We start from the raw sequence: 25,767 nt of genomic DNA on the forward strand, positions 1-25,767 counted from the left end.
AGTAAAAAAAAAAAAGGCTATGCACAAAATACTCCTACACAAACACTAAACCCTAAGAAGAGAAACTAAGACCTGTTAAGAAGATATTTCGATCTTGCCCCTTGAAAAAATAAGGGAAGATTCGAAACGGTTCATAACGAAGATGTGTGGTTTCTTCATCTTCTAGATTCATCATCGTCTTGGAGATTATCATTTTTCTTGTAGATTTCCGGAATTCAGGCGGAATCTGACGATCGGTAAACAGAACCGTAACCATTTTGGGATCATCTGAGACTTTTAGAGAAATCAAAGATGATCGGAGACATACGCCGTCAGGCGATGTCTAGACGAAGCATCCTGATCAGATCATTGGTTGCATCGGCGGCTTGGAACAAAGAGACGCTCTTCTTGGTGAAAAAAGCTGGAAGCGGTACATCGCTCGGAGGCGGCGAGGTCATGGTGACCGGACCGGCGTAAAACGGGACTGATTTCGATTTGCGGCCAGACAAACGGATCTGACTCGGAATCAAACCCGGATCGGGTCCAACCCGACGAGTAGATCCCAGATCTGACTTGTCAACAACCAGATCTGTCTTTACAACAACCAGATCTGTAGCCTTGCTCGGGATTTCTTCGCCGCGCTTCAGGATTCTCACCTGACCGACGGCTACGGTGTTTTTGGGACTCTTCTTGACCGTTCCTTTTGGAACGAAAGCCGCGCGTGGAGGAGGAAGAGGCGGCGCTACAGGAGGAGAAGGAGATCTGGTCGATTGGTTACGTGGAGGACTCCGGCGCGTACGGTTGTTGGAAACGGGCTTTTTCTGCCTGTTGGGACACGCGCTAGGGTTACGGGGATGATATCTCATGTGGGAGAACGGATCTTTCAAACAGTCTTGCGGGTTGAGAACGGCGACGCCCATAACTTAAAACGGAGGCAGATTAGGTTTCAGGGAGAGGGAGGAGGAGGAAGAAGACGAAGGGATTAATTAAATTATCTCGGGGAAAATGGAAAGAGATAAAAATTACAAGGTGAATTGAATAAATGAGGAGGTGGAAGAAACGTTAGTTTTATACACGAGAGGTTGCTCTCTCTCTCGGCCAGCATTAAGACGGTTTCTTAACCAACTCTCGCCTTCTTCTTTGTGTTTTGCACGCGCTGAGTTGTTTCCTCCTTTTTTTTATAACTATTTTCCTTTATTTTTCTTCTTTTAACTTTATTATATGTTTACTTTACTTGATATGATAATAAATGGATTTTGTCCAAAAACAAAAAAGGTATGTTAATAAATGGATTAATATTCAATACTTTGGTTGTGAATAGAAATATATATATATATAGCTTAAAGATTATGTTTTCTTTTTTTCTGTTTTTTTTTTGAATTATCATCACATATGTTATCTCAACATTTACATTTTTCTATTTATTATTCCTTAAAATATCCCAAAACATTTTAACAGTGAAGATTTTGCTTTGATACTAGTTAATATATATATATATATGAGATTGTGTATAATCTCCCCTAACCCAAACCACAACAAGTAACATGTATATTAAAAGGTTAATTTATACAATTGTAAGTGTTTATATTTTATAGTTGTTCACAAACAAAACATTTTAAGAAACAATGGTTACTGAATTTAAATATATTTTTTTTGACTAAAGAGATATTATTTAATTTTAAATCAATAACAATTCAAAATTTTAAATATTTTCAAGGATTATTTCTTGAAGTTTATAAAACATTAATCTTTGTGGGATAAAAAAATATCCCAAAACATCAATTTTTGTGGAAAAAAAATATCCAAAAACATTAATCTTTCTAAAAGAGATAGAGTATAATTTAGTTTAATAATAAGAGATAATTGCAGTTTTTTCCTTTTTTTAAAGAAAATAAAGCTGCTTTGCAGAACAGTATCCAAGCAAAAAGATCTTCCATTACGCATTTGTCGCTTTCATTATCACACGTTAAACATAAAATAATCCTTCATTAGAGAGGCATGTATCTTCTCAACCCTTTTGAGTAAACTTCACATTATTATTCTCATACACAATAATATACTATGCATCCATAAGACCATAACAAATTAATATTGAATGCGAACGCTAATCTTAATAATAAAATTTTACATTATTTACATAATAAAGCTAATAACAAAGTGGGGAATAAAACGCGGTTAATGTATTGGATGGTAATAAAAGACTCTTAAGCAGTGACAAACCAATTAAAACTGATAAGGAGAACAAAGAAACCCAAAGACTAGTAACCATATTACTATTTGATTAAAAACATAGTGATACGACCTTCCTATAACTATATAAAAAAAGCTAATATAATCAACTAATCATATATATAAGTGGAGCTTCAAATAAAAAGCCAATAGAGATATTCTGAATAGGTGGAGTAGAAGGTAAAATGACAACAACTTCTTGAAAGAAGTGGTCGACCATATATATAATATTATTAATATAATAATAAACAATAAATGTGAAAGAAGGCGCGTGAGCTTTGATTGAAGTGGTTTCTTTTAGTTCTAGGGGTTAATAAGACAAAGAGAGGACAGAACAGAGGAGGAACCCACGACGAGAGAGAGAGTCTTAGCTACGCGTTACTGGGTCCCACTTTCCCCCACTTCTTCTCTCCGTCTCATCTTTTGTTTTTTCTTGGTTTGCTTGCCCCTCCAATAATTAATAGTATATCCCTTTTGTAACTCAACCCTTGGTATTCCTATGTATTTACTATATTGCCATGCACTCGTTTATCTTCTTTGCGTTGAATATTTCTCTCGTTGTTTATACTTTTCGATTGTTGCACAAAAAAAAAATTTGCCCTTCTCGATTTTTTTCCCTTTTTTCTTTTCCCATTAAATTAAAATTACTATTTCTCGATCTTATTTGTAATATTATGTAACTTATGAGGAGGCTTTTTGTGTTGTTTTCTTGTAATTTTGGATCGTATTCATTAATCGAACCAAAAAATGAAAATGAGACAAGGAAGTAAAAAGATGAAACAAAAAAAACGCCTAGTTATCATGGTTTTGGCAGTGGTGGTGGGCAAATATCTAAATTACTAATTAAATGAAAATCATAGTAATAAATAATCTATCGGAAATAACGGAGAATCCACGTGTTCGTTTGTTTGATGACAATTTAATCAATCGAATTATGACACGTGTAATTTGACGATAGGAATGGCGTGGTGTTGTGTTTTTTTTTTTTTGGATTCAGTCAATCGAGCCGACTCAATTTAATCAACTTTTGCCGGCCATTTACATTTTTTTTATACGTCTGTATGATTACTCTTCTTTATTCTTTTTTTTTTTAATTAATTGCTTCTTTAGGGTCTATTCTTTATTCTTTTTTAAGATTGGTCAGTTCGGTTAGGTTTAGACCGGACCGACATTAAATCGTCGTAATTCAGATTTCAGACCCAAACAAGCTAGTTGACCTCGTATACTTCAAAACTCTTTATTACGTATGAGATGAACCAATGACCCGTATACGGTTCGCTTCAATTTGTTTTTCTAAAAATGCAGCCAACGGTCTATGGTTGAATATATACGGTTGCCTTCTATATATATACTAGTATATGCCTTCGTGCTATTTTTAGGAGTTAGTTGAGTCTTGAGTGATACGTGATAATGCTTATTATTTACAACACTCTGACCTGTTCAACACTTTTTAACTTTTAGCTAATGCCGACGAACTTGCTCTGATGCAACTGGATAGTCTTACATCTCCTTGGTCAAAAAAGCCCATAACCGAAGAAAAATAATAGGATCTCCAGTGACCCTTGTCTAATTTTATGTAAACCATGAACTGCATATTCAACAACCTTGATCCGGGGAGTAACCTAACGTATGTAGAAGCTTTAAAGTCACAAGATTTAATGTGAGGCTCCGTTCTCCTCCATACTTTGTTCCGATATGTATTGTTTCTTCAAACTTCTTATACATACATGTATTCGATGCCAGGATATGATTATTATGTTAGTTGTCCTCCCTACGTATTTCCAAAAATCTCATCCAGATTCCCTTTTTTTTTCTTTTGATCACTCTCTCAATCCTCACCACACCAACCGAAACACACAGGCAAACAAAAAAAAAACCATAACTTCCTCACTTCTTCGGTTTGACAATTGGCGGAATGGTCGTAACCAGTCTACCAATTTGGGACGAAACCGAAGAAGTTTTGTATAAATAATAAACACACCTATGAAGAATAAAGTAACTCATGGAGGATTCCAAAAGGGGTTTAGCTTACAGGTTCCTGAGCTCCGTTTGTGTCTTTGTCCTGTTCTTGTGCCGCTGAGGACGATCCGTGCTCTGTGCTTACCATATCACTGCTTTGCTGTTCTCCTGCTGTATTGGAAACAGCCTTTTGTTTCAGATATGCCTCCAGAGGAAAAGCTGCAGCTTGGAGAAGGCTCATCATGCTTACTCGGGAAGCCCCCGGGTCTGAGTTTAAGTCAATATTTTCCCCTGCGGCTGGCTCAACCGCTGGAATGCTCTCCACTTCTGTCTCATCTCTGCTCTCGGACTGTGCCTGTTGGCTTGCCTGTCCTGCCTCTCCCCTGCTCCGCTTCCGCATCATGAGCGTCCTAAACCGCCTCTTCACTGCCTCGCACACAGTGCATGTGCATTTCGGCTTGTGTTTGCCTTTTCCGCTCGGCGGTTGGCTGCAGACGATGCACGAACACCCTGCCCGGTGTCTTGGATGCTTGGTCGTGGCTGCAACCGCGATTTCCCCTTGTTCACCGGTCGTGGTGATGCCTGCATTTGCTAAAGTTTCCGCGGCAGATGCCTCCTGCGCCTGGTTTAGCTTTTCGTTTGATGATGCCAGTCTCCTCCTTTTGAACTCTGTGGAAATGAATCTTAAGCTTCTATGTAAAGAAGTTTCTAATTAGACAGACCAATAATAGCTTCGGATCATACCTTTGCTCTGCCGGACAAGTGAATCATGTTCTCTTGGAGAGAGTTCATCAGGTGCAGAACATGACGACCTGATGATACAAGCAGCAACTCATATTATTCAGGTGGCCAGTTCAGTGAGTCAAAAATCTTTAATAACAATATCCCATATGTGTAGCCGAAATAGATTGTATCAGTTATGTCTAAAACAAATGTGCAATGTTCTGTGGTAACTAGTCTAGGTTAAGCACATGAACATGCAATCTTGTTTACCTGGCAGGATCCAAGAGATTATCGGAGCACAACCATTTTGGTGGAAGAAGAGTATCCACAGGCAGCCGTCGCCATTTTTCACAAGCATCACACTGCACCCATTGCTCTTGTTCCCTGAGAAATCCAGGATCACATATCAGAACTAAATAATCAGATGTTCAGTAGTTCATTTTTTTCTTTTTAATCATTCAGTGTGCTCAATTCTTTTCATCCTATCATTGCATAGTACATTAGGTCTCACCCTGTTTGACGTGACACAAAAACGGTCTTCTTCCCGAAAACTGGTGGTTCCTGCGTATCAGCAAGCACACGATTTCAGGAAAATATAGTGAAAAGATCCAGCTATTTTTGACAACTAAACAGGTAAACAGCAACTCACGTCATATTCTTCAAAATCTTGATCTTCCAACGTAACGATGCTGGGTTTGGCGGATTGGGGCGGCCGCAGCAGTTCCTGTGCCTCATCCCAAGTTACTTTCAGTTCCAGAACATCTACGCTATCAATGAGAAGACGCTTGCTCTTAGTCCCAATGTTCCGAACCCGTTTCCTAGCAGAAGTTAGGGACGACTGAAGAAATAAGTTATCCTTTCCCATGTCCTCAGTCTTCTCTAGTTTAGACCAGTTGATGTCACCACATCCCGGATTCAAGTTGTTGGAAAACATGTTTAGATTGGGTTCATTGCTTCCCTTGAACATCTGAAGACCCAAAGAAAAATATATCACTGACTGCATAATTATGAGAGTACCAGAAAGGATTCTTTTTCAATACTTCACTTCACAGTAACAGTTTCTTATGCCTAAGGGGACAACTCTCCGCTTCTTATGCATTTACCTGTGTTGCTGTAGAGTTTGTCGCTTTACGGTATCCCATTACGAGTTTTCCTTCAGGTTCTGTACGGCTGAACGTTACTGCAGAGAACATGGGAATATCCAACACATCAGATCTAATAAAAAATGTACAGTTCATCTCTTTGTAGAACGTATTTCACTATCCTCGCATGATCTAATGAACTACGTGCTATGAGCCTATGAGTGTAGTTAACATGCTATGAGTAAAGGGTTTGAAAAGTACCAGTGTCACCAGCTTGCAACTGCATGGACTGTATGCAAGGAGTCACACCCTCCAAAACGTACATCCTGCTGTTATTATTAGGCCAAAATCTGAACTGGAACACCCACTCTTTCCCTTTTATGTCTTGTATCTTTAACGGGAGACCCTCGGGTTGAGAGATCGGGGGGAAATAGGCCTACAGACAAACAAAGAAGGTTATAGCTGATATCAGACATTTAGATAGCTATAGTTTGGGAATATCATATATACAGCGAAACAAGTTACCTCTGCACATGCTTTCGGAAGAACCAGTCGACCAATACGACCCGCATCGCTAGCACTCAGAACTTTTTCAAAGAGTGGTATAATTTTGGAATTTGAGCTTGGAAAATAAACAGTTAAGGACACCTTAGAACATAAACAATAGTGCATCATGGTCGAATAAAAAACAGAAACACGATAATATGAACATACAGATGAGGATACTGTCCAGATAATTGCTGCAGCTCTTGGTCAGTAATCCTAGGCCAGTAACGAGGAAGCAATTGGGTCTTCCCGCGACCTTCTGGAGGAGGCCGAGCGACATGAATCTGCGACACCAGGCTCCCGTTAGGCTCCATACCAGCAGCAGTGGGAGCTGAATTTGCAGGTTTTGGAAGCAGTTGCCTGGACCGAGGGGCCAGTTGGAAAATCGAAGTAGCCTTACTTCTGTCATCAACAACAGCATCATGAAATGGACTCGACATAAGCGTAGGTCCAAGTGAAATGCTCAAGTTTGGCTGTGCAGATAATTCCTGCAACTCTTTCCTTTCAGTTTTGTGTCTAAGAGCATCTAGTCTGGAACGAAGCAGAGATTCTTCTTGTTTCATTTGAAGAGAAGATTGAGTGGAGCCGATTCTTTGAAAGTGGAGCAAGTGCTTAAGATTTGTCCTCTCAAGAACACTGCCTACATGCTCTGGTGAAGCAAACGAAGACAAGTCCCTACCGTTGGATTCTTGACTGACATTCATCTGTAAGAGAGATAACATGAGTATATAGTGACAGAGAATCCAAGACCAAGGAAGCATCATCCCTTGCAAGAAGTTGATTCAAGGAGGGAAAATAGTCTTACAGAAAATAGTGCAGACTTCTTAGCGCAACTTATACAGGTCACGCTGCCATTATCTAGAAGCTCCATCATAAATCTGGAAGCAATGCATCCACAGTGAAGGCGCTGCGAAAACAGAAATACGTATTACGAAAAACAATTGTGATATGTTGAGCACAAACACGAGTAAGCCATGAATTTTTTTTTTTTTTTCACCTTGTCACATGAAGTACACTCTCTCCAACCAGACTCCTCGGCGTGAAACACTTGACAGAAAATGGATTGCTCGTATGCGGACCTACCAAAAACCAACATTCACAAAAATTACTACAAAGTAAGCAATCAATGAAATCAAGATTCCCCTCAAACCTCCACTCTTGTTCCAATTGTCAACAAACCCACAGCACTAATAGTATTCAAATTAGACACAAGAGTGAATGCCCTTACCCACACTTATCGCAGAGAGAGGCCAAATCGCCAGATCGCATAGGCCAGCCTTTCTTCCACTCGCCCGACGTTGAGACTGCTCCGCACAGTGCATTCATGCAGACCTTTGTTGACTCCATAATTGACCAAGTGAGCGGCTCGATTCAATTGTCAATCGAATCAAATAAAGGATGAGTATCCTATTCTCCGCACGATGATACTTTAAGCCACAACAAACTTCCTCTTCAATAAAGGCACAAGTATTAACAATATGCAATGCTTAAGAGTTATATATATGGTATCAGAAACTTCCTCTTCAAACACTTACCGGATGAGGCAGAAGAAGATGTCAAATATATTATTGAGAAACTCAATACGCTCCTTCTGAGACAGACTGTATACGGATGAAATCATATAAGATTACGAGATACGATGAAGATATCAACGGTTATAAAGTAATCAGAATCCGTAAATGAAATTACAACCACATAAATGGTTAATAGGATATTGGAATCTGAAAGGTAAAATTGAATGCTAATGATAAAACTCAAATTAAAGTTCATTAGAGATAAAGAAAATCAAAGCACCTTTCGAAGAAACTTGTCCAACAAAGAGAAATAACGACTCACTTCCATCTCCTCAGTTTTCAACAAAACAAATTCTAGTCTTTGTCCAACGAAACTTCTCAGTGGTGCAGTGGAGATGGAGATGCTGATGAGAGGAAACTTACGATTGGGGCTAGAGTAAGCCTCTTAAACAATTGCGTTGACTGAGATAACACCTTCATATACAATATATAAGTCCACTATCAAAAACTTGACTGATGAATCCATGAAAGTCCCAGAAGTGTATACTAGTGATAATGAGAAGAATGCCTCGAGTTTAGAAAAGAATGAAATGATTCTCTAGACAAAACTAAGACAAACCTTACAGAACCTTCTCAAACTATTCAATTGAAAGGAAACAATCCACCAACTATCTGAGCTGTGGTAGGCTAACAACAATTCCACTACAGGAAGATGTAAGTCTTATTAAACCGCTAAAGAATCTACAAACTTGCAAGTCATCAAGATCCAGAATCCAGAATCTGAGGGTACGCATAACTTTAATTGATACTAAACAGAAGAATATAGACTTGAAGAATAAATGTAATAGGCAGCTACATTAAGTAACAAGTAAGCAAATAAATTACCTTAACAAAAAGGAGAATATAAGTTACTAGAGGAGAATATAAGTTGCTAGAGGAGAATATAAGTTGCTGCAATTGGAAACAAGTTTCAAACATTAGGTATTTAAAAATTCATAAACAACCAAAGGAAGAGGACTGTTTATAAAGTGAGAAGATAACAGAAGTAATAGTAAACATTGATGATACACATTCTTAATCGAAGTAGTGTCATTCTTCTTCAAATCTTCAGAAACCAAATTCGATTCAACATGAAGAAGAAGACGAGACCAAGTTCGTTGAGAATTTCCAGATAAAAATTACAACTTTGTAAAACCCAACTGATATAACGATGTAAAGGTTCAATCTTTAGAATCCGAAATCCGAAATCTAGAGTATTTTTGCACAAAACCATGCATTCTAGAAAAAAACAAATAAACAAAATCACCAAAGTTGCTACACACTCTAATCAAGCAAGTAAATTTATAATCACAGGAGAGAGTTTAAGCCTTACCTTGGTCTTGGTGTGTGTGCGTATAGAGAGAGCCGATTGATTCGATCGAAATAGGAAGGTACAGTTAAACCAAGTCAAAAAGTCGTCTTGACGTCGACCAAGTGAAGAAGATTTGAGCCAATTCAAATCGAGCGATCCTCAGATTGCAATATAAGGATTTGTAGAGAGGTTTTAGATATAACGAAGAAAGAAGCTGTTGAATTGGTTTCTAAATAAAGAGGAAGAAGAAGAAATCACAATGACTTGGAGAGGAACCTCCATTAACAACAACAACAACAACAAAGAGGGCTTTGTTAACAAGGTTTACTAATAATCAACAAATCTGAACCGTTAGATTGAGATTTTTTTATATATATATGAAACCCAAAGATGAAGTTTTTTTTTTTTCCTTCTATAAGAAACTGATGATGTCAGCCTGACCTAAAGAAAACACAGTTTGCTTTATTTATGGATATGAGAATAATGTAAAGTTTACTCAAAGTGTGATAGATATATAATAAAATATTAATTAAAGTGTACGCAAAAAGGTCATCTCTGTTTCGACCTCACACACGACACACCCAAAGTTTTGCTTCTAGATTTTTATACGTCTATCACTAGCTCTCTCATCCAACAATTGTTATTTGATTTTCATAAAATAAATTTGGTTTTTTTCTAGAGGGTTGAGAGTGAGGAACCCACGACGACATTACCAACACAACACCTCATCAGCTGTGTTTTAAGGTCCCACTCTCCACTTCTCTAATCTCTTATCTCATCTTTTTTAGAATTATTAACATGTACACTCATGCCTTTGAAAGTTAAAACTTACCCTTCATATACATTTCAACCTTAGCTTATACTCTATTGGCTATTATTGCATATACCAGTCTCCCTGATGGATACATAAAGATGATGTGGTTCACGGCTTCAGGACGCTCTCTCTATTCGCAACCGATAAAACATAGGCTCTAAAAATGTCGCCCAAAGAATTAGGAAAATGAACGGAAAGTTTGGTTGATGGGCCATTTTGAAGCACATTCATCTTCTTGAAAAGATCACTTATTAGCATATACAAAATTTGTTGCAAAAGAAAAATAGTTGCAAAAGATCATGGACCGTTAAAAGTCTTATCCGATAGGCAAAGGTCTTCCAGTCAGTTGATGGGTTGAGTTTAAATGAAACTAGGCATAGATTGGTCCTTTCTCTTTGATAATACTCGATTCCTCCCTTCTACGTACTGACACTGTCTATCTCAAGTATGTACATACATTCATTGTAGCAATCACAATACGTACATGTTAATGTTTATATTGTGGATAAACAATTGTTAATTATAAAATTCAGAGAGAAAGACTTTGTATATCCCCTTTTGCTATATATAAAGTAATGTGAGAACCAACCAATATTTCGTTTATATATGGAGAAAGAAATAATTATTATTTTTCTGTTTAACGTACGGAGTTACCTACCATATTTGCTTAGACTGGAAATGCTTTGTTAATATAAAAACATATGTTCTGTTGCAAAATAGATAAAAAGCATGATGGACTTGAAAAGAAACGATAATTAGGAAATTGGATTGATTAGCATGGTTGGTAGGCTAAACCCTAGCTTATCTAATCGCTATTACATTCTCACCTACTTTGCAAAGTCATTCAATTTACATCCACGAATTCATACTGACAGTTTCGTATAACTACACATGCAATCTTTTGATTTCTGCTTGGCTTATTTGAGAGGCAACAAAAAAAAACTTTTATGCGATCATTGATTGGTGGTATATATTAGTTATAACTTATAACCGAACGTATTCTATATGAACACTTTGACGCAGGGGTTAATTCAGTCTCAGACACTAAAAGAGACGTAAATGTAACGCTTCAAAGTCTAAAATGCAAAATACCACATGTAATTAGATAGGTAACTGCATGAAAAGGGTGATACCAAATGTTGTTTATATTTTCTAGAACTCCAAGCATTAACAACATGAACTAACATTTTGGACTTACACATCGATCCGATTAATTGGATCCGAAAGGTTACAACTTCTTTTACTCTTGTTATTTTATTTTTTTCCATCTCTTCGTTTACATTTATTTTCACATGCTCTATATCTTCTTCCAAGCCAACTGGATTAACCAAACAAAATGGTGTCGCAATCGAACATTTCTCAAATGAAACATTCAGACATTTACACTCCCATATGTTGCATCATGTTATATGCCATATTAGTATAATTAACATCGTTGCCTTTCGGATTTCGCCCATGTGAAATACTCGTCGTTATATCTAGGAACCATCAATGTGTATTTTTATTAGTATAAAATAGTAGTTGACAAAATAAAAGATCTATCCGATGCAAGTGCAACTTTAGTTTATGACGAATCACTGACTCCTATATCATATACATATGTCAACCAAGTTAATAAATAGGAAAATGTTTACATATATTAAAATTTACCAAAATCTTGATTAGTTCTTGCATCTAATAAGTGAAGAAATGAAGTTTGGAAACCACCTCCCCTATCTTGGTTGAAATGTAATGTTGGTCTATCGTGGTCGAGAAGGAACCAACTGGTAAGAGGAGCATGGGTTCTGAGGAATGAAAGAGGAGACGTCCTATTACATAGCAGAAGAGCATTTATCAATGTGGCAAGCAAAGACGAGGCAAGCTTTTTAGTCACCAAATGGGCTATTGAAAGTCTAATGAGTCATCGATGTGCCAAAGTTATTATAGCCATCGAAGATGCGTCTTTAGTTCGGTGTGTTTTGAGACCAAAAGCTTGGCCCTCTTCAATTATGAATCACGTGAATTGTGTTTGGTAGATATGTGGAGAGTGGAAGTGGAGTTATCAAGAACTAACAGAGGAGCTTTTCTCATCGCTCAAAGTGTCACAAGTGAGTGCAGACTTCAAACCTATGTTGCAGCAGGTCCGCCCTCTTGGTTGCATAGTGTTCTTGAAAATGAGAGAGTTTAATCCTCTGCATAGTTGATGATAGTATGCCTTTTGGTTAGCTAGATAGGCATTTTTTGGATAGAGCCATGTTCTCACAAATGGCAATGTTTAGATTAGACATTAGTCTAACTGTGGGAGACCTTATAGTTTTTTGATCCCATGTAACAGCTTTTGTAATCCTTCTATATATATCTCATCAATATAATTCAGTTGACAAAAAAAAAGTGAAGAAACATTAAAATAAAAGAGGGCAATTCATTTCACTTTAATCATGAGTACTCATTCTACATTTGCGAAAGGATCTTTCATCCACAATCGTCGTTTTGTGTTTAGTTCGCTATTACTTTAATGATGATATAATTGACGACCAAAAAAAAACAAAAAAAAAACTGGAAAGTCTTCTTATGAGTTATGACTGTCGGTTTGACATAATTGGTCAACTTTTGTTGTCAGTAAACTCTTGGAGCTACAAAGAGGATCTTAAATCTGACCACTCTAAAATTTGAGTGGCCCAATGTAAATGATGAGTTACAAATTATTTCGTAAATAATTGTTCTAATCTACTACTTACATTGATTAATTTTGAACTGTTTTTGGCTAGTAAGAATTCAATATATTTTGTGTTCACTATCACATTCAAAACTTCTCACATGATGATTTGAATCATTTGATGATAAAGAAGTTAGAGAGAATGATTTCGACTTTTTAAAAAAACACTCTCTGCTTCCCTCCTTTATGCAGACAAGAAAAAAGGAAACAAAATTTATGAAAGAGAGATCTCCATTAAAGAGAGATACAAATCTTGCAATAGCATTCTCACATTCTTGCACCACTTAAAGGTTCAAAGAGTCTCTTGGAGATTAGTGAATCAAATAGGAAGTCTCTTGTTAAGGAAATGAGAAAGACTCTTCATCATCATCTTCTTCTTCTTCTTCTTAAGGTCTCTGTTCTTGAGTTCCTTATTAGTGCTTCTGCTTCTTCTCCTACACCTTATTCACAGCCTTCTCCCTCTCCCGTTTACACTTCCATGGCTTCCTTCTCTCCAGGTCTCTTCTGCTTTTTTTTTTTTTTTTTTTTTTTTTTTTCTTTTTTTGTGTATTGATCTGTGTGTTTCGTAAACCAATGAAAATCTGATTTTTAATTATATACGTAAATGCTATTTTTGAGCTGCTTAGTGAGTGGATTGCCTATCTTTTACGTATACTCTTTTCAGTTATTCAATTGGATTTGCAAATTCAATATTACTACTTATCTAGATCCGTTTGGGATAATCAAGAACCCGGTTTGGTTCATACCAGAATCTAAATACAGATGAGAAGATGAGCTGAAGGGAAATCTCAACATCTTTTCTTGTTTGCTTTCTGATTTCAGGGATCCAAATGGGTAGAGGCCAAGAACACAAGTTAGATGCACACAAGAAACTTTTTATCTCTCTCATAGTCACCTCATCTTCTCTAGGACTAATACTTCTATGTTGTTTATGCTTTTGGGTTTGTCGGTCTAAGAAATCTCCCAAAACCACCAAGAACTCAGGTAAAAATTGGTTTTTTCATCATTCCTAAAACAAGAATGAGAAATCTGCAATATTTACATTTCTAACAATGATTCTAATGGTTTTATCAGTTTCTTCATTGGTTCTCTGTGTGTTTCTCTGTTTTGATATATCTTACTAAAATGGTTTTTATGTGAAAAGACGGTGAGAGTGGGATTTCATTATCCAAGAAGGGTTTTGTGCAGTCCTTCGATTACAAGACACTAGAAAAAGCGACAGGCGGTTTCAAAGAAAGTAATCTTGTAGGAAGAGGCGGATTCGGATATGTTTACAAGGCCTCTTTAGGCAACAACACTCTAGCAGCAGTAAAAAAGATCGAGAACGTTAGTCAAGAGGCAAAACGAGAGTTTCAGGTACCAAAGAAAAAAAGCCAAGTCGTAATCAGTTCTATCATTTTTTTCCGGATTCCTGATTCGTTTCAAGAATCTTATACTCTCATCTTGATCTCTCAGAACGAAGTTGATTTTTTAAGCAAGATTCACCACCCGAACATCATCTCATTGTTGGGATATGGAAGTGAAATCAGCTCGAGTTTTATCGTATACGAGCTCATGCAAAACGGATCCTTGGATGCTCAGTTACACGGTACAAACCTTTAAAATATCTTCTTCTTCTTCTACCTTTTCATCATCTTGTCATAGACCATGAGTTAAATTAAATATTATTGTATAACGGAGATAAAACAAATCATGTGACCACATGAAATAAATAATTTTTGTTCGATAAAATTTATTGTTTGCGTCACATTAAATGGTTAAGGACCTTCTCGGGGATCGGCTTTAACATGGCACATGCGGATGAAGATTGCTCTTGATACAGCAAGGTACAATCAAGTGCCCATATTTAACAATCAATCCTCTCTACCGGTTTATTGATTTCGGTTTAGCGTAACCGTTTTCTTTTGTTGTTATGGAAACAGAGCTGTTGAGTATCTCCACGAGCGGTGTCGTCCTCCTGTTATTCACAGAGATCTTAAATCGTCAAACATTCTCCTTGATTCTTCCTTCAACGCCAAGGTAAATAACTTAAATCATTGATGATGATCAATGCTGTTCTGTATTTGTATCCTAGACTATACCAGAAACTTGGACCAAAGCAAACCAGAGCTAAACAAGATTTGTAGTGTTAAAATCTTGGTTATTGTTTAGTTGATCCAAGAATCTGATCCATTTGTCTTTGCTTCAACAAACAATCAAAAACTACGGTTTTGTTTTTATTTTCATCTCTAACGATACAACATTCAGATTTCGGATTTTGGTCTCGCGGTAATGGTTGGGGCTCACGGCAAGAACAACATTAAACTATCAGGGACACTTGGTTATGTTGCTCCAGAATATCTCCTAGATGGTAAAATATCCACATTTCCTTCTACGTTGGTCGACTTTGACCCCTTGTCATGTCATTAGAGTTATAGCCCTAGTTTGATCGCTATAATCATGTGCTTACATGTCATTAGAGTTATAGCACTAGTTTGATCGTTATAATCATGTGGTTACATGTCATTAGAGTTATATCACTAGTTTGATCGTTATAATCATATGGTTACTTGTGACCCCATAACATTAAGTTTCCTTTCATTACGTATGAAATTGAAATTGTTTTTCTAAATCAAATCATTGAAGTTTGATGTATGCTTTCAACTAATCTCATAAGAATCATTATTTGATTAGACAGATAGTTGTTGAGTTGCTAAACCGGGACTATCTAATTAGTAATTTACCTGTTTATCGAGCTTGTTTCATTGAAACGTGTTAGTTTATATATTTTGTATGTTGGATCAGGAAAATTAACGGATAAAAGTGATGTTTACGCATTCGGGGTGGTTCTACTTGAACTCTTGCTAGGAAGACGGCCGGTTGAGAAATTGAGTTCGGTTCAGTGCCAATCTCTTGTCACTTGGGTAAGTCCGGTTTGAGTTGAAGTTATTGCCAATTAGTAGTATCGTTAACAGATTGCAATGTTTGTATTGGTTGATGTGTGTACCGATTCAAAAACTTTGCAGGCAATGCCTCAACTTACAGATAGATCAAAGCTTCCCAAAATAGTGGATCCGGTTATCAAAGATACAATGGATCATAAGCACTTATACCAGGTTTGAGTCGTCTTATTTGTTTTTTTTGGTTTAGGTTTAATATCCGATAGATTGAACATTCCTTAATTTATTGAACCGTAAATCAAACCGGAAATGATTTGTTTAGGTAGCAGCCGTGGCAGTACTTTGCGTACAGCCAGAACCAAGTTACCGACCGTTGATAACCGATGTTCTTCACTCACTTGTTCCACTGGTTCCGGTAGAGCTAGGAGGCACTCTCCGGTTAACACCACCATCCTCTTAAAGAAATTAATATTTTGTTTGCTTTTTTTTTTTGTTTTTTTGTGGGATTTTAGAGAGTCGATTGGGGTAGAAATGTGAGCACAGAAACTTCAAAATTATTGTATTTGTAAATTTCTTATATAAATAAATTGTGTTGTCAATTTTTTTACACAAAGTAAATAAATATTTGATATTTAACAAATATCTCTTTTAGTTGTTGCATCAACCCACTAATCAGTAATCACTTAGCTAATCACACTAATGAGTAATGGACTAATCACTTATACTGGAATTTAAAACATGATTGGAATTACCATTTTAGCCCTATCAAGACAAGCTAAGAACAACTTCGTACACATCGTCGTGTCCTTCTCTCGGTGATCCTTCAATCTCTCGATCTGATCGTTTCGAAACCGCGCGATTCTTGCCAAATCCAGGTGTGACAAATCAGCTCTGGTAAAACCCTGTGATTCTTTTTACCTCGTTTGATCATCTTTTTGTGGATCATATCGTCACATCACTGTCTTATTTTGGAATTGCTTACCCATCCTCGTACTACTAGTTCACTGAATCTTGAGATCTGTGCAGCTTTATCCATGGCTTCGTCAATGTTGTCTCTCGGTTCGACTTCTCTATTACCTCGCGAGATTAGCAAGGTACTTCGTTCTCTCTGTTCTTTCTCTATTCGAGTAAATTCTAGAAACGGGCTGAGCAATGGTTCCGCATCAGTTTTATTCACGATCCTGTTTTTTTTTCTCGATTGAACTTGAACAGGATAAGCTAAAGCTTGGAACTTCCGGTTCGAACCCGTTCCTGAAAGCAAAGGTACGACGGTCTTTACTTTGTTTTTCCTCCAACCTGAACTATCTTAGTGACGTTTTAGAACTGAAAACTCATGTGGAGCTAAATAATCTATCTGATAGTGTTGTTAATGTAATATGTATCTGAGATTTGTTAGTCTAGTAAGTTTAGTTTGTATGTGAGAAATTGGATTTTTTGGTTTCAGTCGTTTAGCCGGGTGACTATGACGGTTGCAGTAAAGCCTTCTCGTTTTGAGGGTATTACTATGGCTCCTCCAGACCCTATTCTTGGAGTCAGCGAAGCATTCAAAGCTGACACTAACGAGATGAAACTCAATCTTGGTGTTGGTGCTTATCGAACTGAGGAACTCCAGCCTTATGTGCTTAATGTTGTTAAAAAGGTTGCTACTTGTCCACTTTAGTTTGCTCATATTCAATTCCTCATTTATAGCTAGTTTCTTTTCCCCGTATAGCTCCTTCCATGTAACCTCATTACTTTTGTTTACAGGCAGAGAATTTGATGTTGGAGAGAGGAGATAACAAAGAGGTAACTTAGTTTACTTGAAAATGTCTACAAGCAATTAGATCATCATCATCAAAATATGCTTAGAACTTACCCCACTTGAATGAAAACTGCAGTATCTTCCAATTGAGGGGTTGGCAGCATTCAACAAGGCTACTGCTGAGTTGCTATTTGGAGCTGGTCATCCTGTTATTAAGGAACAAAGAGTATGTCTGGATCGTCACGTTGTTGAAATGTTTTCTCATTGTGTTCCTGTTTCTGAGCTAATTCATTTGCCTTGGCTGTAAATCAACAGGTGGCAACAATTCAGGGTCTTTCAGGAACAGGTTCACTGCGGTTAGCAGCGGCTCTTATAGAGCGTTATTTTCCTGGAGCAAAAGTTGTGATATCATCACCAACCTGGGGTAAGTTTCCTTGACAACAAACATTTTTGGGTATTTTGAGTTCATATTTAACCGCCTTTATCAACTGAAAAACAAACTACTTCAGGTAATCACAAGAATATCTTCAATGATGCCAAAGTTCCATGGTCTGAATACCGGTATTATGATCCAAAAACAATTGGCTTGGATTTTGAGGGAATGATATCAGATATTAAGGTGGGACAACACCTACGCTTTTCTTCTATTCAACATTGCCTTTATATATGAATCAACAAACTGTATTTCATGTTTTCATTTTTGTATTGACTATTCTAAAATGAGTACTTGTTTGCAATTCTACAGTCCATGTCTGATAATAACGAGAAACTCAGAAGGTTTTTGCTTGACTTTCTGTTATGTAAATTGTACAGGAAGCTCCAGAAGGATCTTTCATCTTGCTTCACGGATGTGCTCACAACCCAACTGGAATTGACCCAACACCAGAACAGTGGGTGAAAATTGCTGATGTCATTCAGGAAAAGAACCATATCCCATTCTTTGATGTTGCATACCAGGTATTCCATTCTTACAGTTTCCTAGTATGTGTTTTTAAGACAGTTAAGCGGATCAAGGTCAAACTTATTTGATGTTACATTTACATACACCCATTTTCAGGGCTTTGCTAGTGGAAGCCTTGATGAAGATGCAGCATCTGTGAGATTATTTGCTGAGAGGGGAATGGAGTTTTTTGTTGCTCAGTCATACAGTAAAAATTTAGGTCTTTATGCAGAAAGAATTGGGGCAATCAATGTCGTATGCTCATCAGCCGATGCTGCTACAAGGTTACACTCACTCGAATTTCTTATCATGAGCCTATTGTTAAGGAATCTTGGAGTCTCAGTTTTTACCTTTTACCGTCAATAGACCTTAACCAGTCACATTACTTTCTTTCAGGGTCAAAAGTCAACTGAAAAGGATTGCTAGGCCAATGTACTCGAACCCACCAGTTCATGGCGCGAGAATTGTGGCTAATGTCGTGGGGGATGCAACTATGTTCGGTGAATGGAAAGCAGAGATGGAAATGATGGCTGGAAGAATAAAGACGGTGAGACAAGAGTTGTACGATAGCCTCGTTTCAAAAGACAAGAGCGGAAAGGACTGGTCCTTCATTCTGAAGCAAATTGGCATGTTCTCTTTCACTGGCTTGAACAAAGCTCAGGTATGCCCATTACGACTCACTCATTCATATATTTGGCTTTGTTTAGACATGAGATGTTGAACGTTGTATTGTCTTTTGGGTAACGAGCAGAGCGATAACATGACGGACAAGTGGCATGTGTACATGACCAAAGACGGAAGAATATCTTTGGCAGGATTGTCAATGGCGAAATGCGAGTACCTTGCTGATGCCATCATTGACTCGTACCACAACGTAAGTTGAGTGGGAGATATAGTAAGATGACAATAAGAACCAAGTTTTATATACCTTTTGAGCTTCTTTTGTGATCTTTGATTGATACAACCAGAAAGGCTAAATTAATAAGCTAGCTCAGAGTATGATTGCTAGACATTTTGTCGAGGAAACTCTTGATTTTATTGTGTTTGACAGGCCTTGTTGTATTGGGAGACTCCAATCGAGTTATAGAAGAACTTTTTACTTGTTACGATTATATTTACTTGTTACGATTGTATTTACCCAAATTCACAATTAGACTCTCTCAGAGAATCTGTTTGGTGTAGCTATCTTCCTAATAGCATTTACAGTTCTACATTGTCTGTTTTGTATAATCAAGCAACCAAGAGGTCACTGTAACATTATCGAAACTACAAAAGACATTCCAGAGCTTCTACGACAGCAAGATATAACATGGAACATCGAAGAACACAGTTTTCAGACACAGGCCTATTATAACTGAGATGACTTGAAACCCTATCCAGATTCTTCTAAGTAATAAGGTGACATATGGAAGCAGCAAACCAAGACATACTTAAATAGTCAAGCAAATGCTACGAAATAACATCTCTTATAGAAAGAAAATTTGGTAACATCAATCATAAGAGAGATAAGTCTTACAGAAAAGTGAAAAAGTCATTAACTTAAATCCAAACAAACTTGAGGAAATGCTAATAAACCCAACAGATAAAGAAGAGTCTTTTAGAAGGCTTATCACTTAGAATCCGAGCTTGGTTCTACGCCAGTGTCTGCGCTTGGCATTGTACCTGAAAATCAAAAACCAAATAACGAAACCATTACAACATGAAACAATCAATACTGATTTCAGAACTCACTATCTCTGCTGCCCTAAATCAACCCACTAAGACAACTACATACTCATGCAATTTGACAGATCGGGAATAAACAAAAGAAAAGAACAAAGTTGACGAACCTAATGGTGTTGTCGGTACGGAGACGAATCCAGTGAGGAATAGGCCTGTTCTGCCTCATCTTCTTCCCCAGCTTCTTCTTAATCATAAACGACTTGTGCGACGGCTGTTTCATTTCAACAAAAATTCAAAAATCAGTAATCTCATTCATTTTCTAACTAACATTAAAACCCTAGATTCAATTCAAACAGATCAAACAAGCGACCATTTGAAACAAAAGATTGAATTTTTCAATAGAGAGAGAGAGTGAAGCTTACCATCTTGAAGTCGTGAAGATCTTTCTTGCAGCTGCTCAGCGAGGCAAAACTATGAAGAAGAGGCGACCAACGCTTTTAACTTATGAAGAGGAAACCCTAATCATGGTCTGACTGGGTTTTTTATACGACAATATAAAATATTTTTAAGGCTTCATGTTTCGGCCCAAGGCCCATTATATAGACTCCGGAGTCAAAACACTTATAGGATGGCGAAGCGGACATTAGATTAGTGGCTTTCTAACTGAATTTGACAGTTTACGAGATGAAATCAAACCATACAACCCAAGTGGTGGCCAAGTCAGCACATCGCTCAAGCACTTGCATCAGGTGACTAATCCCAGTTTCAGACATTATTTTTGGTCTCTACAGTTATTGAATACTTTATATGTAATTTGTCCTTTTTATTTGCCTAGCTATAACAGTTGTTTTGTGTTACGTTATCCACCGCCTTATGCTTCTCTAGGGAGTGTGCCATCTCATGGAAAATTTGAAGAACCAAACAAAATTGTAAACCAGTAACGATAATATTCATTCATATGACAAAATGTTGTTTCCATGATCCAAGTGATGTTCCAAAAGACTTTTACAGAGCCAAGATAGAGCATACAACCTGTATGAAAGTGAGAATGATAAGAAGTATAACAGCAAAAACAGAAACAACTGACCAAGGACTGTGGAAGTAGAAGAAGTCATGTCTCAGAATCGCCTTCCACCTGTTCCATGGTGTGTTGCAGTAAGCTTGAAGATTCTCTGAAATTGTCTGAAAGTAGAATCTTCTACCAAATATAACCTCTTTGTAGATGCTATGGAACAACTTTGAAACATCTTCTGCGTTTCCAAGATTGTTCATGATGATCCCACTGCGGATGAGTAAGTTAGCATCAGTAGGGGATTTAATGAGGCAACCGAGCAACCTGATGTAGTGGAGGAAGTTCTTATCTGAGCAATGACATTGTTCAAACGCAATGATGTTTCTGTAGAGGGACTCTGTGAGATCATCGATGAAGATGGTAGGAATCTTGAGTACTCCATCAGAAAAGCTAATGTCAAGTAAACAACTGGCCTCTGCTGGCTTGAAGTTAACACCAACAGTGTGTAGCTCTGTTGCCTCAGGTGCATTTTCAACCTTCAATGTGGTTTCTTTCAATCTGGCTGGGACCAGTGGCAAATAACAAGACCTCAGAAGATCAACAAAATGCTTTGGTTCTGAAGTAAGCATCTCATCATCAATGTTACTTAAGAAACAGCTGAAATGGCGTTGAGCAAACTTTAGGATTGAAGGCGTTCCTTGTTGGTAGTAAACAAACAAAAGAAGAAAAATCTCCTTTACGACAAAAAAGGGAAACTGATTCTCGATCAACATCATGTCACGACACACGTCGGTGATCATCACTGAATTACCAAATATGCGATCTTTGTTGAGATAAGCTTGAAGTGAGCTTGAGGTTATCCTAAACCTATTAGGAATAAAGTTTCTTGAGAGATAAGGACTTGATATTGTTTAGGAATTATCTAAACATATATTTCCAAATAGGATTAGGACTAATAAGGTTTTGGTGTTATAAATAGGAATGCATAAAGTGTTACATTACCTATGAGTTTTTGGTGTGATTTGAGAGCTTGAGAGATTGGAGATTTGTAACCTTAGTTTTGAGAGATTTTCTAAGGCTTTAATAAAGAGAGTGATACTTTATTAATTCTTCCAAGCTTTCATACTTCCGTTCTAAATCAACACTTGGTATCAGAGCGAGACAAAGATCCTAAAGAAAAGAAGTCATGAGTGAGATTACTGTGGTTCCAGAAAAACCGCAAGGAGGAGGACCTTCTTCAATTCAATGTCCCATGCTGAATTCAACAAATTATATTGTATGGTCTATGCGGATGAGAATCTGTCTTAGAGTCCATAAAGTTTGGGACATTATCGAAGAAGGAACAACAGACGCTGAGAAGAATGACATGGCAACAACTTTGTTATTTCAATCTATACCGGAAGCTTTAATTCTGCAGGTAGGAGAGTTAGATACTGCAAAGAAGGTGTGGGATGCTATCAAATCCAGGCATATGGGAGCCGAGAGAGTCAAAGAAGCAAGATTACAAACTCTTATGGCTAAGTTTGATTGGCTCAAGATGAAAGAATCTGAAACTATCGACACTTTTGCAGGAAAATTTTCTGAGATTTCATCAAAATCAGCTGCGTTGGGAGCAAGTATTGAAGAATCAAGACTGGTTAAAAAGTTCTTAAAAAGTCTTCCTCGGACGAAGTTTATACACATAGTGGCATCCCTTGAGCAGGTATTAGGCCTCAGCACTACCATGTTTGAAGATATCATAGGTCGGCTGAAAACCTATGAAGAGCGTATTCATGAAGAAACAGAAGAAGAAGCACATGAAAGTCAGAATAAGTTAATGTATTCAAACATGGAGAATCAAAACAGAGAATACAATCAAAATCGAGATTACAGTGGTGGTGAATACAGAGGAAAAGGACGAGGAAACCGCTTCTTCTCAAGAGGAAGAGGTCGTGGACATTTTAACAATGGAAGAGACCAATCAAGAGTTTTCGATTTGACCAAAATTACATGCTTTCGTTATGACAAGATGGGTCACTTTGCGTCTAGTTGCCCTGATCGACTTCTAAAGCTGCAGGAGGTTCAAGAAAATAACACTGATGAGACTGTGGAAGCGGATGAACTCATGATGCATGAGGTAGTATATTTGAATGAGAAAAATGTCATACCAAGCAAGTATGGTCCTAACACTAATGAGGAGAATGTCTGGTATCTTGATAACGGGGCAAGTAATCATATGACAGGTGATCGGAGGTACTTTAGCAAGATTGACAACTCTATAACAGGCAAAGTAAGGTTCGGTGATGACTCTCGTGTTGATATTAAAAGTAAAGGCTCAATTACTTTTACTGACATGAATGGTGAAGCTAGAGTGATGAAGGATGTCTATTTTATTCCAGATCTTAAGAGTAATATTATTAGCCTAGGACAGACTATAGAGTCAGGATGTGATATTCGAATGAGAGGAGATCATCTGACAATGCGTGATTACAGAGGGAAACTGCTTGCTAAAGCAGTAAGATCAAGAAATCGTTTATACAAAGTTCATATGGGAATAAGAGAGACTGCGACTTTACACTTGACGTCTATTAGCGAGTCGAGCAGATGGCACGCTAGGTTGGGACACATCAATACCGACACCATCAAGTCTATGTTCGAAAAAGAACTGGTTCAAGGAGTACCTCAGGTTGTCTTTACTAAAGAAATATGCAGCTCTTGTCTGTTAGGGAAGCAAACAAGACAAGTTTTTCCTCAAGCTACTACATATCGAGCAACAAAGGCACTTGAATTGATACACGGAGATCTTTGCGGTCCAATAACACCGAGTACATCGACTGGAAACCTGTACATCTTTGTTCTTATTGATGATTTCTCTAGATATATGTGGACCATTCTACTAAAAGAGAAGAGTAATGCGATTGAGAAGTTTAAGAAGTTCAAAAAGGTAATTGAACAAGAATATGGTTCTGTTATTAAAACTTTCAGAACGGACAGAGGAGGTGAGTTTGTGTCACATGAATTTAACTCATTATGTGATGAGTCTGGTATTCAACGACATCTTACTGCCCTATACACTCCGCAGCAGAATGGAGTAGTTGAAAGACGTAACAGAACGCTTCTAGAGATGACAAGGAGTATAATGAAACACATGTCTTTACCAAATTATCTGTGGGGAGAGGCAGTACGACACTCTACGTATGTGCTAAACAGAGTAGCTACTAGAGCTTTAAAGGATAAAACTCCATACGAGTTATTGAGGAATAAAACACCTAGGATCGATCACCTTCGAGTATTTGGTTGCATCTGCTATGCAAAGGTAGACAAACCTTATCTAAAGAAGCTAGAGGACAGGTCTCGAATGCTAGTTCATCTTGGAACTGAACCAGGGTCTAAGGCATATCGACTTCTTGAGCCACAGTCGAAGAAAATAGTGGTAAGTCGTGATGTGGTGTTCGATGAGTCTAAAGGATGGAACTGGAGGTACAATGATTCGGATCGTGAAAGTGGTGGAAGTTTTAGCATAAGCTTTCATACATCTGGGAATCGGGGAATACAAGAAGGAGAAAATATGGCTATAGAAACCAAAACAGAGGAGTCTAACAACGAAACTGCAGAAAAGGAAGGTGTGACCATAACCGCAGCATAGCAAGAAACAGAGGATGATGGTTCAGGTGATCAAACAATCATTAATTTAAGAAGGTCAAAAAGAGAGTCTGTCAAGCCTAAGTATTTAGAGGATTACATCTTATTACCTGAAGAAGAAGGAGAAGCATTACTGTTTTGTTTAAACAATGAACCATTAAATTTTGATGAAGCCAAAGGATCTAAGGAGTGGAGACTTGCATGTGAGGATGAGATTACTTCTATCAAGAAAAATCACACTTGGAACCTTGTTGATTTACCAATAGGAGCTAAACCAATTGGCTTGAAGTGGGTCTTCAAGCTCAAACGCAACTCCGATGGTAGTATCAACAAGCACAAGGCTTGATTGGTTGCCAAAGGATATGTGCAACGTTATGGTGTGGATTTTGAGGAAGTTTTTGCACCAGTGGCCAGATTAGAAACAATACAAATGCTTATCAACCTTGCAGCCTCAAATGGATGGGAGATTCACCATCTCGATGTGAAGACAACGTTTCTACATGGAGAGTTGAAAGAAACTGTGTTTGTCTCACAGCCAGAGGGGTTTGAAGAAAAAGGACAAGAAGGAAAGGTATATAAGCTTAACAAAGCCTTGTATGGTTTAAGGCAAGCACCAAGAGTATGGAATAACAAGTTGAATGAAATTTTGATGGGTTTACATTTCAAGAAGTGTTCAAAGGAACCATCAGTCTATAGAAGAGAAGAGAGAGAACAGCTTTTGGTAATAGCTGTTTATGTTGATGACTTGTTCGTAACAAGGACGAGCTTGCGTATCATTGATGAGTTTAAAAGGGAGATGTCTACAAAGTTTGATATGAGTGATCTCGGGAAGCTAACATACTACTTAGGAATCGAAGTGTTGCAGTATGACGGTGGCATTATGTTGAGTCAAAAACGTTATGCATTAAAGATTCTTGAAGATGCTGGGATGAAGAACTGCAATCATGCTCTTACGCCAATGGAGACTGGGTTACAATTGTCTAAATCTGAGAAAGAAGTTGAGATAGATGCGACAAGATT

The 25,767-nt window shown here is 37.6% G+C and overlaps 6 protein-coding genes across 12 annotated transcripts; 2 read left to right on the forward strand and 4 right to left on the reverse strand.

Annotated features, from left to right (window-relative positions):
* Positions 1–192: 192 nt before the first annotated feature.
* Positions 193–1,026, reverse strand: LOC104721631 (uncharacterized). The gene has a single exon (XM_010439662.3). It carries the CDS (start codon positions 897–899, stop codon positions 312–314), a length of 588 nt encoding a protein of 195 aa, XP_010437964.1. The 5' UTR covers positions 900–1,026; the 3' UTR covers positions 193–311.
* Positions 1,027–3,986: 2,960 nt separating this feature from the next.
* LOC104721632 (B3 domain-containing transcription repressor VAL2) lies at positions 3,987–9,868 on the reverse strand. 6 transcript variants are annotated; one of them, XM_087473859.1, is made up of 17 exons: positions 9,405–9,769; positions 9,101–9,310; positions 8,918–8,983; positions 8,313–8,506; positions 8,054–8,119; positions 7,747–7,968; positions 7,516–7,597; positions 7,324–7,425; positions 6,699–7,222; positions 6,498–6,594; positions 6,234–6,408; positions 5,994–6,070; positions 5,540–5,857; positions 5,402–5,451; positions 5,161–5,274; positions 4,912–4,979; positions 3,987–4,836 (listed from the first exon to the last, which is right to left on the reverse strand). In XM_087473859.1, the coding sequence occupies exons 6-17, from the start codon at positions 7,863–7,865 to the stop codon at positions 4,232–4,234; spliced, it is 2,331 nt and encodes a 776-aa protein (XP_087329985.1). In that variant the 5' UTR covers positions 7,866–7,968; positions 8,054–8,119; positions 8,313–8,506; positions 8,918–8,983; positions 9,101–9,310; positions 9,405–9,769; the 3' UTR covers positions 3,987–4,231. The 6 variants fall into 6 exon arrangements, with proteins under 6 accessions (XP_087329985.1, XP_087329983.1, XP_010437969.2 ...); XM_087473857.1 differs by having other exon boundaries at positions 6,687–7,222; positions 9,405–9,722; XM_010439667.3 differs by lacking the exon at positions 9,101–9,310 and having other exon boundaries at positions 9,405–9,868.
* A 2,979-nt stretch (positions 9,869–12,847) lies between these two features.
* On the forward strand, positions 12,848–16,411 carry LOC104721633 (putative receptor-like protein kinase At1g80640). The gene is made up of 10 exons (XM_010439668.3): positions 12,848–13,389; positions 13,715–13,876; positions 14,037–14,248; positions 14,348–14,480; positions 14,655–14,718; positions 14,815–14,911; positions 15,140–15,242; positions 15,677–15,795; positions 15,898–15,987; positions 16,094–16,411. The coding sequence occupies exons 1-10, from the start codon at positions 13,239–13,241 to the stop codon at positions 16,229–16,231; spliced, it is 1,269 nt and encodes a 422-aa protein (XP_010437970.2). The 5' UTR covers positions 12,848–13,238; the 3' UTR covers positions 16,232–16,411.
* A 22-nt stretch (positions 16,412–16,433) lies between these two features.
* LOC147933613 (aspartate aminotransferase, chloroplastic) lies at positions 16,434–19,564 on the forward strand. 2 transcript variants are annotated; one of them, XM_087473862.1, is made up of 12 exons: positions 16,434–16,665; positions 16,798–16,865; positions 16,984–17,034; positions 17,216–17,410; positions 17,518–17,556; positions 17,649–17,738; positions 17,828–17,936; positions 18,022–18,131; positions 18,326–18,469; positions 18,570–18,736; positions 18,849–19,113; positions 19,204–19,564. In XM_087473862.1, the coding sequence occupies exons 2-12, from the start codon at positions 16,806–16,808 to the stop codon at positions 19,333–19,335; spliced, it is 1,362 nt and encodes a 453-aa protein (XP_087329988.1). In that variant the 5' UTR covers positions 16,434–16,665; positions 16,798–16,805; the 3' UTR covers positions 19,336–19,564. The 2 variants fall into 2 exon arrangements, with proteins under 2 accessions (XP_087329988.1, XP_087329989.1); XM_087473863.1 differs by having other exon boundaries at positions 16,434–16,646.
* A 335-nt stretch (positions 19,565–19,899) lies between these two features.
* On the reverse strand, positions 19,900–20,665 carry LOC147933614 (large ribosomal subunit protein eL39z/eL39x). Its single transcript, XM_087473865.1, has 3 exons — positions 20,537–20,665; positions 20,282–20,385; positions 19,900–20,114 (listed from the first exon to the last, which is right to left on the reverse strand). The coding sequence occupies exons 1-3, from the start codon at positions 20,537–20,539 to the stop codon at positions 20,066–20,068; spliced, it is 156 nt and encodes a 51-aa protein (XP_087329991.1). The 5' UTR covers positions 20,540–20,665; the 3' UTR covers positions 19,900–20,065.
* A 374-nt stretch (positions 20,666–21,039) lies between these two features.
* Positions 21,040–22,340, reverse strand: LOC147933615 (UPF0481 protein At3g47200-like). Its single transcript, XM_087473864.1, has one exon. It carries the CDS (start codon positions 21,924–21,926, stop codon positions 21,120–21,122), a length of 807 nt encoding a protein of 268 aa, XP_087329990.1. The 5' UTR covers positions 21,927–22,340; the 3' UTR covers positions 21,040–21,119.
* Positions 22,341–25,767: the final 3,427 nt, after the last annotated feature.

Source organism: Camelina sativa, chromosome 11 (assembly GCF_030686135.1).
Source record: "Camelina sativa cultivar CO46 ecotype springtype chromosome 11, ASM3068613v1".
Classification (NCBI taxonomy): domain Eukaryota; kingdom Viridiplantae; phylum Streptophyta; class Magnoliopsida; order Brassicales; family Brassicaceae; genus Camelina; species Camelina sativa.

Bases quoted from the DNA above. Each gene is read 5' to 3' on its own strand.
- LOC104721633 (XM_010439668.3), top strand. From the start codon at position 13,239: ATGAGAAAGACTCTTCATCATCATCTTCTTCTTCTTCTTCTTAAGGTC. The intron at 13,390-13,714 runs GTCTCTTCTGCT...TTCTGATTTCAG, and splicing joins CATGGCTTCCTTCTCTCCAG to GGATCCAAATGGGTAGAGGC. The intron at 13,877-14,036 runs GTAAAAATTGGT...TTATGTGAAAAG, and splicing joins CAAAACCACCAAGAACTCAG to ACGGTGAGAGTGGGATTTCA.
- LOC147933613 (XM_087473862.1), top strand. From the start codon at position 16,806: ATGGCTTCGTCAATGTTGTCTCTCGGTTCGACTTCTCTATTACCTCGC. The intron at 17,557-17,648 runs GTAACTTAGTTT...TGAAAACTGCAG, and splicing joins AGAGAGGAGATAACAAAGAG to TATCTTCCAATTGAGGGGTT. The intron at 19,114-19,203 runs GTATGCCCATTA...GGTAACGAGCAG, and splicing joins CTGGCTTGAACAAAGCTCAG to AGCGATAACATGACGGACAA.
- LOC147933615 (XM_087473864.1), bottom strand. From the start codon at position 21,926: ATGATCACCGACGTGTGTCGTGACATGATGTTGATCGAGAATCAGTTT.
- LOC104721632 (XM_010439663.3), bottom strand. From the start codon at position 7,865: ATGGAGTCAACAAAGGTCTGCATGAATGCACTGTGCGGAGCAGTCTCA. The intron at 7,223-7,323 runs GTAAGACTATTT...TCTCTCTTACAG, and splicing joins AGAAGTCTGCACTATTTTCT to ATGAATGTCAGTCAAGAATC. The intron at 4,980-5,160 runs GTAAACAAGATT...TTGTATCATCAG, and splicing joins AATCTCTTGGATCCTGCCAG to GTCGTCATGTTCTGCACCTG.
- LOC147933614 (XM_087473865.1), bottom strand. The intron at 20,115-20,281 runs GTTCGTCAACTT...TTTGATTTTCAG, and splicing joins CGTACCGACAACACCATTAG to GTACAATGCCAAGCGCAGAC.
- LOC104721631 (XM_010439662.3), bottom strand. From the start codon at position 899: ATGGGCGTCGCCGTTCTCAACCCGCAAGACTGTTTGAAAGATCCGTTC.